General features: G+C 51.3%; 5 protein-coding genes across 5 annotated transcripts; 2 read left to right on the top strand and 3 right to left on the bottom strand.

Moving 5' to 3' along the window:
* Window positions 1–221: 221 nt before the first annotated feature.
* On the bottom strand, window positions 222–2,944 carry ALTATR162_LOCUS8157 (uncharacterized protein; the record flags this gene model as incomplete). Its single annotated transcript, XM_043315787.1, has 3 exons — window positions 222–1,006; window positions 1,056–2,615; window positions 2,671–2,944. The coding sequence occupies 3 exons, from the start codon at window positions 2,942–2,944 to the stop codon at window positions 222–224; spliced, it is 2,619 nt and encodes an 872-aa protein (XP_043171722.1).
* Window positions 2,945–3,694: 750 nt separating this feature from the next.
* ALTATR162_LOCUS8158 (uncharacterized protein) lies at window positions 3,695–4,723 on the top strand (the record flags this gene model as incomplete). Its single annotated transcript, XM_043315788.1, has 4 exons — window positions 3,695–3,777; window positions 3,828–3,868; window positions 3,915–3,990; window positions 4,039–4,723. 4 exons carry the CDS (start codon window positions 3,695–3,697, stop codon window positions 4,721–4,723), a joined length of 885 nt encoding a protein of 294 aa, XP_043171723.1.
* Window positions 4,724–5,179: 456 nt separating this feature from the next.
* ALTATR162_LOCUS8159 (uncharacterized protein) lies at window positions 5,180–6,898 on the top strand (the record flags this gene model as incomplete). Its single annotated transcript, XM_043315789.1, has 4 exons — window positions 5,180–5,281; window positions 5,377–5,863; window positions 5,916–6,667; window positions 6,719–6,898. 4 exons carry the CDS (start codon window positions 5,180–5,182, stop codon window positions 6,896–6,898), a joined length of 1,521 nt encoding a protein of 506 aa, XP_043171724.1.
* A 1,469-nt stretch (window positions 6,899–8,367) lies between these two features.
* Window positions 8,368–9,728, bottom strand: ALTATR162_LOCUS8160 (uncharacterized protein; the record flags this gene model as incomplete). Its single annotated transcript, XM_043315790.1, has 3 exons — window positions 8,368–8,430; window positions 8,484–8,786; window positions 8,850–9,728. The coding sequence occupies 3 exons, from the start codon at window positions 9,726–9,728 to the stop codon at window positions 8,368–8,370; spliced, it is 1,245 nt and encodes a 414-aa protein (XP_043171725.1).
* Window positions 9,729–10,531: 803 nt separating this feature from the next.
* Window positions 10,532–12,235, bottom strand: ALTATR162_LOCUS8161 (uncharacterized protein; the record flags this gene model as incomplete). Its single annotated transcript, XM_043315791.1, has 5 exons — window positions 10,532–10,562; window positions 10,614–10,783; window positions 10,833–11,029; window positions 11,081–12,048; window positions 12,099–12,235. The coding sequence occupies 5 exons, from the start codon at window positions 12,233–12,235 to the stop codon at window positions 10,532–10,534; spliced, it is 1,503 nt and encodes a 500-aa protein (XP_043171726.1).
* Window positions 12,236–13,251: the final 1,016 nt, after the last annotated feature.

Here is a 13,251-nt window from a genome sequence, read left to right on the forward strand (position 1 = left end):
CTCGCATCAAGTGCATAGGCGATATTGAAGTCTCTGACATATATTTGCAGAACAAGACATTAAATTATATCCCAAGGCCGTATTTGTGCTACCCATAACCCTGCAGACTACTACGCATAAACAACGGAATTCCAAACATGGGCCATTAGTCTACCATTCAGCTCAATCATAACATCGTTCTTCCAAGAGCAATACTCCCGCTTGATTCACCATCACAAGGCCTACAATCCCACCTCTTGGAACTTTGACTCCCGGTTTGGGCTTCCTATCCTCGCTTTCTCCGCATCAGAGCCAAAGGCCGGTGGCGGTGCTAGAGCTTCGTCGAAATGGTCACGGGCTTCCTCAAAGCTCTCTCCGGCGGATGTCGCTGTTGCTCCGCTTACAACACGTTCGGCTGGTCTCCCACGTGCCATACTGAATTCCTCTCCATCGTTGGACAGGGATGAAACATCTGAGTGGCGATCTTCGTCAACAAAACCGACGTGAGGAACATACGTAGGCTCAACAGCGCCTAGGTCCTTTGGTCGATCGGTATCTGCAGATATGCGGCCGTCTATCGACTCACGAGCTGGATGGCTAGCGTTCTTCGAAGACTGAGACTGAGATTGGGGCAGCGAAGTGGAGTTTCGGAGAGTTGCGCCACCAATGAAACCGGGTTCTTTCTCTTTTGTATCACCTTCAGTCTCTGTCGCAGGAGCATGCTTTGAGCGGCGCTTCAACTTGCTTAAGAGTGATTTGAATCCTTTCGAGGGTCCTTGCGACGTCGGCGAAGTTGGACCAGCTGAATCATGTTCAGCTGTATGTTGGACTTCTGTAGGTGTAGGTTCCTGGTATAGATCCTCGTTGTCGCGTGGAGCTTCAGCATCCACAACTAATGGTTCAGCCGCTGAGATCTCTTTTGATTTGCGCTGTTCTCCTGTAGTCTTAGTCTTCTCGGCATCCTTCGCTTGTTTCGCTGCTAGCTTCTCTTCAGCCGCTCGTGCTTTCGCAGCCCTCTTCTCTTCTTCTGTGATTATGTTAGTGGCGTGACAAACGATTCAGCGAGAACTACTTACCCCTTCCTTGCTTCTCCTCCGCCTTGATCTCAGCGGCACGCTCTTTCTCGGTACGAACACGGCGCTTCTCCTGCTCCATGTCAAGTCGGCGCTCTTCTTCTTCAGCACGTCGCTTCTCGTCCTCGGCAAGGCGCTTTTCGGTCTTCTCCGTGATCTCGTCCAATGTGGGCTGGATCCTGGCTTGGGCGATAGCATCGATTTCACTCTGATCCATCCATTTACCATTGCCGATGTGTACTCTGCCATGGTTTTCCATACGGGCCTCGGAGTTGGCCATAGCACGCTGTCGCGCCTTTTCGTCCCAATCATCTACCATCGCAGATGACATCTTGCCAGTCTCATCATAGATCTTCTTGTCCATACCCTGCATCTGCGCTTGTACCTTACGCTGTGCTGCAGCAAGCAGGGACTTGCGATCGTTTTCGCGCTTCTTTGCGTCCACATCGGCCAGTTGCTGGTTGAACTGTTCCATCTGCGAGCGGATTCGCCTCGAGCGAAAGTCGTCTTCGTCAGAATCAGATGTGTCCGCAGGAGCTGTCTCAGAAGCACTGTGTGCGCGATTACGTCCACGGCGCATGGAGAGCTTCGATCTGGTCGGCTTATCGTAGCCGTAGTAGCTTCGGTAGGCGGCGTTCTCGTCATACCCTATCTTTGCCAGTCTTTCCTGAGCAAGCTTTTGTGCAGCTTCTTGGATTCCGATGTAGCGCATAGCTTGCTGCTTGATGTCAGCCTCGCCAGTCGCCGGTTGTTGACTATGTGCCGCAGTTGCTCCAGTGCGGGCGATAGACTGGCCCGATGCGCCATCGATGTGTTGCTGTTGCACATCGTAGATCTTCTTAGCCATAGATATGGCAGAAGCTCGAAGAGCATCGTTGTGCCTCTTCTCCTCTGTCTCTAGTGCAACAGGCGGAGTGCTGGTATACATGTCGCGCGATATGCTCTTCGCATGCTGAATACGTGCTGCTTCCATGGCGCCGTGTCCGTGGCGGTTGGAATCAGCAGGACTAGCTTGTGGTTTCGCACGAGTAGACGCACTATGGGCAAGCGTTGCTGCTCCCAGTGCATTCCTGGCCGAGTTTTTCGAGTCTGGATACAGCGGCGCAGCTGGTGGGTTTGACTGAGCGCGCTTACGTCTCGACGCAGAGTGGGCGTCGGTGGCCGCAGTGAAGGCGTTTTTCCTGCCCTGGTCTGTATATCCGTAGTCGACCTCCGGCCCGAGACCTTTCTTGCTCATAGCAATAGTAGCAGCAGAATGGCCCTCAGCACTAGCTTCGGGATGCCACAGGTTCAGCTTTGCGCCGTCTCTATGAGCGAGAAGCGCTGCTTTTGAGCCTGCCGCGCTTGCTTCTGGTTGCCACACAGGGGCCATTTTATAACCGTTTGCGAGCAACGCAGCCTTGCCTGCCGCTGAAGATGCTTCAGGCTTCCACCACTCCGGGCTCTTCTTGTTCTGGTTGGCAAGTAGCGCGGCGGCTCCGGCAGAGGATTGAGTGTCAATTCCGACGACGGGATAGCTGGGAAGGTCTTGGGCCTTCGCGTATTTAAGACTCGTAGCAGCGCCTGTGAATGTTCGTTAGGATATGATGTAATGCGATCATCACAGTTTTACACTCACTCGCTGAGGAGAGCTTGCCGTCGGCTCCGAGCGGGTTGATAGGTTTTGCTACGTTTGCTTTGGCAGGGCTGCCGTGGTTATGCGAATAGAGCGCCGCTGCAGACGCCTGGTTTTGTAACACGCTGTTCTTTGGCTGATGCAGATGCGCGGATGGGTCAGGGCAACGCATGTTCCTCTCGGCGGAGGATCGTGGTGGAGCCGCCTCTTCCGTTCCCTTCAAGGGTCTGCTGTCAGCAGTGGGGGCCGCACTCGCAGTAAGAGCTGTCGTCGCCATTGTGAAAGAGCGTTTCGGTGCAAGACGAAATTGAACCAAGAGCTGCTTTGAGGGCGATCACGGAAGATGAAAGGGAAAGGCAAACGCCAGCCTGGGACACAGTTTGCGGCGCCCTTCATGGCTAAATGACGAGAAGACAGCAATGATGTCATATCAACTGTGGAGGATCGCCGTGAGCGTGCGTTCCGCGTGGGAAATCTCACACCAGCCTTACTATCTTGGGGCTGGTTCTAGCCCGCGCCGGACATGACCTTGCCTGTCCAGACGGAAACATGCGACAGACTCACCGAAGTAGTCAAATCATATACCCAGTCCGTCCAAGAGGGTTATCCTGTCTCCCAGCATCCTTGCGCACATCTGAAGATCACAGACCTGCGTCGTGCGAACGAAGCACATCATTTGTATACAACGTTGCACCTTGGTTTGGTGGAACATGATAGCCAAGTTTCAATTTCTGAACGCGTGCAAAGTCAATAAATCTTTCCAGATGGTGTCCTACTTGAATTCATTGATCACGATAGCACAATTCCGGATATCCATGAGCTACGAACGATTATGGCGCGCTTCTATCCTGATGGTTGTCATGATGCCCGAGCACCTCTATTGGTGCGTGTTTGGCTTCAGAAGCAAAGCTGGATTAGATGCGGTTTAGTGTCAACTTAACTACGTCACCGGGTCTCGACCTTCCAACCTGATCCAGTAAATAGCTATACCATCATTCTTAGCCTCGCACGACTAAATGTATTGAACATGTCTGAACTACAAACGCCACTCAAAAGCATATTGAACTTTCGCGATGTCAGTCAGTTTGTCAACCAAAAGACCGGAACTAGGTATATTGCCCATGCGACTCGAAGACAATCGTTGGCTGACCATACTACAGCCGTTTAAGGAATGGCTTACTATTCCGAAGTGCCCGACCTGGTGCGTATCTTGCACATGTATCTTGGCGCGAGGCTGACTGTAAAAGATGAGGCTTCTTTCCAAGACAGGCAGCGACTTTTGAAAGAATTTGGCGTAAAAAGCATCATTGATCTACGAACAAAGTACGTAGATGTAACTGGCGGGAGCCAACATCGTGCTAACCAGTACAGAACGGAGCACATCGAACAGGCGCAAAAGCACGATGCAAGGATTAAAGCGTCAGCAGCAGTTCCTCAGAGCAATGACGATGTAGCAGAGCCCCTCAAGATACCCGGCATAAACTATCACGAAATCAACTTCAACGGCTCAGCTTTCTCGCGCATGTTGCTCTCAAAGCTCACATGGCTCGAGTTTTTCAAGCTCGTAGGGCTTATGATTACTGGCTACCGCAAGGATGCCATCAAGATCTTAGCTCCTCACATGGAAGACATGGGGCTCGTCGGACTGGCCGAGCAATCCTTAGACGTGTGCACACGCGAAGTCACGCAGGTCTTTGATGTACTAGGTGAAGAGCAGAATTGGCCAGTTCTAGTCCACTGTACACAGGGCAAGGACCGAACCGGGCTCATAGTAATGCTGGTTCTCTTGCTGCTCGATGTCGACGAGAAGACTATCGACGAAGACTACCGACTTTCCGAACCAGAACTTGAGCCAGAGAAAGAAGGAAGATTAAAAGAGATGGCGTCGATTGGTCTGACGGAACAGTTTGCGACATGCCCTCCGGACTTGGTAAGTAGTGTACACTCCTATATGCTTGGAAAGTACGGCAACGTTGAGAAGTACCTGGAGCAAGCCGGTGTTGCCAAGGAGAAGGTGGACTTTGTTAGGGGGAAGCTACTAGTAAACGTGTCTTGAGCGTGCCCCGCCCATGCTATGAATAAGGCTTGGCAGAATTTGAAAATTGTTCCTATCTGTACGGGGTTACAAGACGGCTGGTTGATTGAAGAAGCGTGTATGGATCATACGCGTATATGACCGAAGAAAGAGCGAGTTCACATGCTGTGATAACGATACCGTGGACTACGTTCCATATGCAAGAGTGCTGAGTTGTGAGCACTGTGACTTTCTCCACGCTCCACAACCCTTATCAACGGCAGAGTTGTGCTAGTAATGCTGCAACGTATATCGCGCATATCCAAGGCAGTCGCCGTCGGTGTGCTGTTCAATGTTTGGAGCTAGGCTTGGAGAGTTAACCATCTGCAGGGGCAGGCGCAACCCCGGTGGGTGTTCGCTTAGATTCACCGCCGTTAAAGCCTCCAGATCCCAACACGTTTGCTTCCCATCTTGCAAAATTGCTCAGCGGTGCGCAAGATGAGCAGCAATACCTCTGAGGAGAACTTTGAGTGGGTTGAGACGCCACCGGCGCCCTCGCCCACGACGCCCGCCTTCGACTGCGGCGTCAAGACGACTTCGGTAAGTTGTTGCATCTGTGCAATTTAACGAGCAACCCCGCCAGCCATTGAGCATCAACATGGAGAGCTAGCACGCTGACATTCGACGTCCAACAGTACCCGACCATTGCGAATGCTCCTCTGCCTGCAGAAGGTTCCGGTCGCGACTCGTTCAACAACTATGCCCTCATCTCGCTGCTGGTTGGCATCCCCGCCTACATCACCTGGAGCTGGGGTATGGGCTTCAAGACATGGGTTTTCCTAGCCCTTGTCCTGTTCCTTCCTATTCTAGGACCATTCTGGTGGCTTACCTCTGAATTCGCACCCCGCAAGAACGAGAAAGCCAAACTTCCCGGCAAGCCCATAGAGCACTACCTCAAGTTCACTAAGCCCGAGGACCGCGACGCATACTATGGCAAGAAGCAGATCCCCATTGAGACGTTTCAGGAGAAGTACTTCGACGGTGAGGTCGAGCTCAATGGCGACATGCTCGAGATTCTCGAATGGCGCCACGACTGGTCCAAGCCCCGCTTCACCCTCGGATTGATCAAGCACTTCCTCTTTGGCATGATCCCGGAGATGATTGTTCACTCCAAGTCTCAGGGTAGGTAACTCGAACACCTATAAACTGTAGGTATATGCTGACCCCACTTTAGACGAAGAACAGGTCCGCGACCACTACGACCGCGGTGACGACTTCTACGGCTGGTTCCTCGGTCCTCGTATGATCTACACCTCCGGCATCATCTCCGACATCAACACTGAGGAGAGTCTCGAACAGCTACAGGATAACAAGATGTCAATCGTCTGCGAGAAGATCGGTCTGAAGAAGGGCGAGAAGATGCTCGACATTGGTTGCGGATGGGGTACCCTTACCAAGTTCGCCTCCGTCAACTACGGTGCTCACGCTACGGGTGTTACTCTTGGTCGCAACCAGACTGCTTGGGGCAACAACGGCCTCAGGAAGGCTGGCATCGAAGAAGACCAGTCCAAGATTCTCTGCATGGACTACCGTGACATTCCCCTCCCTCCTGGTGGCTACAACAAGATTACCTGTCTCGAGATGGCTGAGCACGTCGGTGTCCGCCACTTGAGCGGTTTCTTCCGTCAGGTCTACGATATGCTCGATGACGACGGTGTCTTCTTCCTCCAGATCGCTGGTCTCCGCAAGGCTTGGCAGTTCGAGGACTTCACCTGGGGTCTTTTCATGAACAAATACGTCTTCCCCGGTGCCGATGCTTCTACTCCTCTGGGTTTCGTTATCGACACCCTCGAGGGCGCTGGTTTTGAGGTCAAGATGGTTGACACCATCGGTGTACACTACTCTGCTACTCTTTGGAGGTGGTACCGCAACTGGCTCGCCAACAAGGAGAAGGTCGTTGCCAAGTACGGCATCCGATGGTTCAAGGTAAGAATTACTTTCGTATGCCTTTATCGCTAGATGCTAACTATGCGCCAGATCTGGGAATACTTCCTCGCCTACTCTACGATTGCCTCCCGCCAGGGATCTGCTACTTGCTTCCAAATCACCTGCGTCAAGAACCTCAACGCTGTCCACCGTATCGACGGTATCAACACCCAGTTCAGTCTCTCTGCTGCTCTCGCTGCTAGCAGGGCGAAGCTCTCCAAGGCCCAGTAAACGTCTTGTAGAACGATGTTTCTGGTGTATCACGTAGTATCGTATGCATGGTAATCAAAACGAATGTAAACACAGAAGAAGCATGTACGATGGTACTCAGGATCTACAAGAAAGAGACGTTGGGGATTAGGGGATTAGTGGGCAAAGCAGAGAATTGTCATCGCCGAATGGTAGTTTTCAGTGGCCCCGGCCGTTGATCTAATACAGCCTAAAGCGGCTCGTAAAGCATTGATGATTATGAGGATATGGACACGTATGAAGAGATGATGTATCTGAGAAAGCATAGAAGAATCTTACGCATCTCACCACCCTGTTCATACGGCCTGTTCAAACGGCCTGTTCATGAAACAGTCCGAGAGCAAAGTAGACCTGATTCTCCACTTAGTGATGGTGTCTAGTAAAAGTATTTGTAGCCGTTTCTCCGAAGACGGCAACCATGCCCAATCGCCTATGTTCCCCACTCGGCTCTGCATGTGTTCCCCACGATGCCTTTACCTTGACTCATATTCCCACTCTGTAGCCGCTTTGCAAAACCGATTAGAGCCATTTCCAACATGCTTCTTTTTATAATTTTAGAGAGATTATGAATAATTTATTTTTCGTTTCCTCCATCAAATCAGCCAATCAGAGCTCGATACCAACGGTGGTATGGTCTAGTGGTATGACGTCGCGTTGTGGCTGGCGGACAACTTAGCTTGTCCTGATCCAGATCCGCGCCAGCCTGGGTTCGAGTACGTTCCCCTTCATTGAGTCGGTTTACTGAGACATTGTTACTAACATGTCTATAGTTCCCAGTACCGCCAATTTGCGACACCTCTTTTTTGCCTCTTTTTTTCCTTTTCGACCTCTCACATGAAGTGTACCATGGTAGGCAATCATTGTTTTTGTTCCCAGATTTATTGGTGGATATAATAGACAGCAGGTTTTCTGGTGTTTGCTTCTTTGTAGTTTCTCTCATCTGCAATGGTAACAACTAGTCAAACTTGGGCAGTACGTTGACTTGACCACCCTATACAAGGAGGAAACCCAACAAGTGCAGCAGCAAGAACAACAAGGCTATGCAGCCTACGATAACACTAGATAGAACAATACACGAAATTCAAGAGCAATATTGGGGTTCAAGTCATTTATCTTCGTAAATCATTTCTTATTACGTACCGTTGTAGTAGGCAAAGAAAAGTTTCAGAATCTCAGAAGTGTACAGTTCTTCCATTGAATGGGGTGCTCATGTAGTCCCAAATCGAGAGGTGACGTGTGATTCTACTTGCACAATATTCGCTGGAAAAAGCCGTACTGAAAGGGCAGCACACATCAAGGAGTGATGAGATCAAATTCCACAAAGGCCCAATATAAGGCCAAAGGGTTTCATTCCTACCAGACGCCCCATGCATCCGCAGAATCTATCCATTGTCTCAACACACAATAGTTGTGCGAGACTATCCAATGTAATCCCTGAGACACTATAATCTTCAACCAAGAAGCATCACCTCTTCCACCCACTTTCCTCCAGCACAGCCAACCTCCTCCCTATACTGCCAAAACAAACGCAACTACAGAATAGGACACTTCCCACCCAAGTTACGACAGCTAAGTTCTCGTAACTAACCATGCCAGCGAACAGCTCTGGTGTAACGACTGGTGCTGGTTTCCCCTTTTGATATGTATGGCTGCCCATGGACGGGATTTGCGTGGCGTTTGTGGTGGCTGGTAGGGACGGTGAGGGAAGAACATCTGGATTCGAGAGGAAAATGAAGGATGTGAGGATAGAAGTGACGGTGAGTGAGACAGAGAGGCCGGGTTTCGAGCGATCGAGGATGTACCAAAGGGCGGGGTTTACGAGGGCGAGAGTTAGGGTGAGCTGGAGGGTGGATTGCCAGGGGAGACGGCGCTAGGAATCAAAGTGTCAGTCGACGTCCAAGTATATAGTGAGGTAGTACCAAGGAGAACTTACAATAGCAAATGCTATCCCGACAAAAGCTGCCACACTCCTAACTACATCATTGATCTGCTCGCTGATGGGTGAATCGTGTGTATCCGCCTCCTTGTCTTCCATCTGGCTCTCTTTCCGTTGTGCATCCCATACGAGATCAACGTATGGAAGCAAACTTCCCAAGGTAACTCCAAATAGTCCCCAGGTGGCAAGGTAGGCCTGACTCTTGCGATCAACACCTTCAACGTGTACAGCTGCCAATTGTCTCGTCTCGTGGAGATGCGAGACGATGACTCCGTAGATGACGCCAAAGACGTACAGGGCTACGAGCTTGCCCAAAATCACAGCGTATTTCCATACGCCGTGACGCGGTTGTTTGATCGCATGACTCCTCCGCCTCCCTTCAGCTTTGCCCTTGTTTGATCCTTTCCTGGCCTGGTTCTTCAAGCTCAGTCCGCCATCAGGACTCCCCATCGCGGTTTCCCGGGTCTGAAAGCCCATGGTCATGTGTGTGGGTGTCTCGGCACCAGTCCCCCATGGCGTTTCCGCCGTGCTCAGTTCCCCAGCCGTATTCGCACCCGTCTCGTCGTATATGCCGGATAAAGTGCTACTCGTCATGTTCAAGTAACTCTTGTTCCGCGGCGGAGGCCTACTCTCCCTCTCCTGGTCGTCCGAGTCGTCATCGCGCGAATTAAATGTCCCCAGCAAGCGGGCGTTGAGCTGAGCGAGGAAGTCAGACGATCTCCGGTTCTCGGTCGCGCTCGGAGGCGTTGCCTGCGAAAAGGCGTGTGTGGGCGAATCGGCCGTGTCGTAGTTGGATTCGAAGTTGCGACGCGGGATGGGGCGGTAGATATGTAGCGGAGGTGGTGCCGCTTTCGCTTTCGAAGGGTCTTCTTCCATGGCCGTCGCGCTCCAGTTCCGACGCGGGCAGGGTTCCGCAAACTTTGTTGTCAGGTGTACAAATCCAATGTAGGCTTGCGATTACAATAAAAGATTAAAGCAATATGAACAGCGAGCGTCAAGAAGTAAAAAGAGACAAGCTATCGTTCGCAGCACAAGCAGAGCCGCGTATTCGTATAATCGTTGTGTTGTTTAGAATGGAACGTAAGTTGAACTCTAACCCCGAGTCAGTGCGCGTGAGCTTTTGAGCGTGTGCTCGGCCTTGTACAGGCATAATTACTGGAGCCTCGCAAACATACCTCGTATAGGCAATCAAATTAATACAGCGACCGGAGAACTCGTACGAAAATGCAGTGAGGGGACTATGAGGCACATGTAGGCTAGTACGCTGATCTGACGTTGTTGGGCCATGCTCTTGCATGTGTCACGGAATGGCTTTCATGTGAAGATCGGCCTACTTTCCGCCTGTGGAGCCGATGTCATCTGCATTCTCAACAGTTCTAGTGGATCGTGCATGTTTCATTATATGCGGCTACCCTGAGCTGGAGAACGTACTGATACACAAGACGCTCGCTCTCCAGTGACGCTAGACCTCTGCGGTTGTGGCTTCAGATGCTGTCTAAAACACAGCTGCGAGAAAAACCACTTTTGATGCCCTTCTCCAAGCGCAACCGACTCCGGCAGGAAATGCTCAGGAACCAAATGCACATGTTCTGCCATCATACGCCCCACGTTTACGTCGTCCCATCATAAAGTTTATCGTTCCACTCCTTGTGAGCTACCCCACTACTCTCTGTCCCCGCTCAATCGACGATAGGCTGGAGGATGTTGCCGCTAAAAGATATGTAAGCTCGTGGATGCAGCTAGATATGCTGTCAAACTTACGCTACAATGTTGGCCCAACCGATAAGACGCCAATGCTTCTCAATACGTCGAGACAGCGCAACCTTCTCACCGATTTCTGTGCATGCGGGGGAGGTGAGGGATAGACGAGCAGCATCAGCCTTGACAGCCACAACCTTGGCACCGGTTGCAGTTGATCCGATGTTGACCATCTATGCGATTATCAGCCTTGTTCTAAACACACAAGGGATCAAGACTTACCAAAACTTCATTCTTTGCAAGCTTGGCTACCTTGGCCTGCTTGCCATCTGCAGTCTTGACACCGAGCAATCTTCGGAGGAGGAAGTAGTTGACTTCGAGCTCGGTGTAGATGTTGGGAAGATGTCCACGGAGACCAAGGACGAAACCGACAAGACGATCCGCACGACACAGAGTAGGGTCAACGCGTGTACCGACACCTAGAGTATGTTAGTTGAAGAATCAGTGGTGTTGCGACTAAGATTGCGTACCGATCAGTCCTCCCGGAACGGCGAACTTCAAGTCGTTGTGTTCGGCAAATAGGGACACTACTCTTGAGAAGATAGGCTTGCACTGAATCTTTCCGGCACTGTCCTTTGAAACGATACCGGGCCTGATCTCAATCTCGTCTCCCAGCTTCAGTACACCAGTGAGGATACTACCACCAGCAACACCACCCTTGAGCTCATCAATTTCGGCACCGGGCTTGTTGACGTCGAAGGATCGAATGACAATCATGTGTGGCTTCGCGGAGAAGTCTCGTACTGGAACTGGGATCTTGCTGATGAGGTGTTCGTTGATAGCATCAATGTTGAACTTCAGCTGGGCGGAGATGGGGATGATGGGAGAGCCATCCGCGACGGTTCCTCGGATGAACTTGAGGATAGATTCGTAATGCGACGCAGCACTGTCCTCCCGCATCAGATCAACCTTGTTTTGGAGAATGATGATGTGGTTCAGCTTCATGATCTCGATGGCAGCAAGATGCTCACTTGTCTGCGGTTGCGGGCAAGATTCGTTTCCAGCAATCAAAAGCAGTGCAGCGTCCATGACGGCGGCGCCCGACAACATAGTGCTCATGAGAATGTCGTGACCAGGGCAGTCGACGAAAGAGACGTGGCGCTTCAGCCTGTATTTTCCCTCGCACCCTTCACGCTCACAAGGTGGGTCGACCTCCTTGTCGCTCTTGTATGACCGGTAGCATGTTGGGCGCGGGCACTCTGGGTTGTCACACTGGTAGATCTTCGCGTTCGCGTAACCGAGCTTGATGGTAATATTCCTCTCCAGTTCGTTCTTGAAGCGGACCGTCTGCACACCGGAGATGGCTTTTACCACAGTACTCTTTCCGTGAGCGACGTGACCAATGGTTCCGATGTTGATTGTGGCTTGGCGTGAAATAATCTCAGGCGACAGTGGGTTCAGTGTAGTAAGGTCGAGCGTGCTCGGGTCTGGTTGTTCGCTTGTGCGCGTTAGCTATATGGCGCAGAGCCTCACACATTCAACACGTACGGAAGCTCTGGGCGCTCTACGGGCGCCACGGGTTCCCGGCCCTTCTTCATCGCGGACTTTGGCTTTGTCTCCTCAATCTCTTCCTGCTCAGACACACTCTCGTCATCGCGGTGGTCGTGGTCGGACTCGGACTCCATGCTGGGCAACTTGTTTGGGGGGTTGGGAATTCGGGAGGCAATCGAGTTGCAAGTTTCGGTTGTTGGGAGATTGGATTCGTCTGTCGTAGAGTTGCGTTTGTGGAGACTGGCGGCAGGCAACTTTCGAGTTCAAATCCCACACAAAGTGACTCAAACCCAGATCCGGAACAGCCCACTTGTGGCGGGGCTGCGCACAACGTCAAAGCGCCTCGGCGAAAGGTTCCGCCGGTCTCAAGAAGAAAAGCTTTCTCGCCGCCGTCCCTTCCTTTCCTCTTCATTGAACAACGCAAAAAATTGCACACTCACGAAAAGCATTTTCTTTGGAGAGACCCGTCGTCTACGGACGGTGTGAGGTTTCCATGAGAACGAAAACCGTCTGTGAAGTGGAGAGGAATACTTTGGCTGATCTTGGGTGCGGTTTCTCCCTGCTTTTGCAGTGGGAGAGAGCGCAATGATTGGTCGTACATTACATGTTTACGTGACGTTTTCGGTGGACTGCAAAGCTGTGTGCTTGATGCTAGGACATGGTTTCGACGCCATGTCCTGTATCCGTGTCTGGGTTGCATTCCTCGGCACCTGCAGCGTACAGCCATGTTTGGATACTGCACTGTCTCAGTCATCCAGTCTTGTATGATTGTGTACGAGGCATTGTCAAATGTTGCCTGTGTAATCGTTGACAGCTCGGTTGTTTTCAAGCAGCTTCATTCTGCAGAGATAAACATGCACTCTTGCCGCATACAAGGAAGAAACTGAACACTTGACACAAGCTCTTTTATTCCGCTGCCCCTGCTAGTGGGGCTAGATCCAGAGTTGTTCTTCCTTCAATGGGGACATGTCTGGAAGGTGCGAAACTTGAATAACAACTATCTGCAATGGACCCGCCACCTAAAGCAAATGACCCCCAAGTGTCTTAACGGAACATTTATGTACTTTTGATGTGCTGATACCTTGTATCCTTGGCGCAGTAAGCTCTTCCTAACCGTCACCTACACTTCTCGTCGAGTTTGCGATGTATA

Source organism: Alternaria atra (assembly GCF_907166805.1).
Source record: "Alternaria atra isolate CS162 genome assembly, contig: 28, whole genome shotgun sequence".
In the NCBI taxonomy this organism is placed as follows: domain Eukaryota; kingdom Fungi; phylum Ascomycota; class Dothideomycetes; order Pleosporales; family Pleosporaceae; genus Alternaria; species Alternaria atra.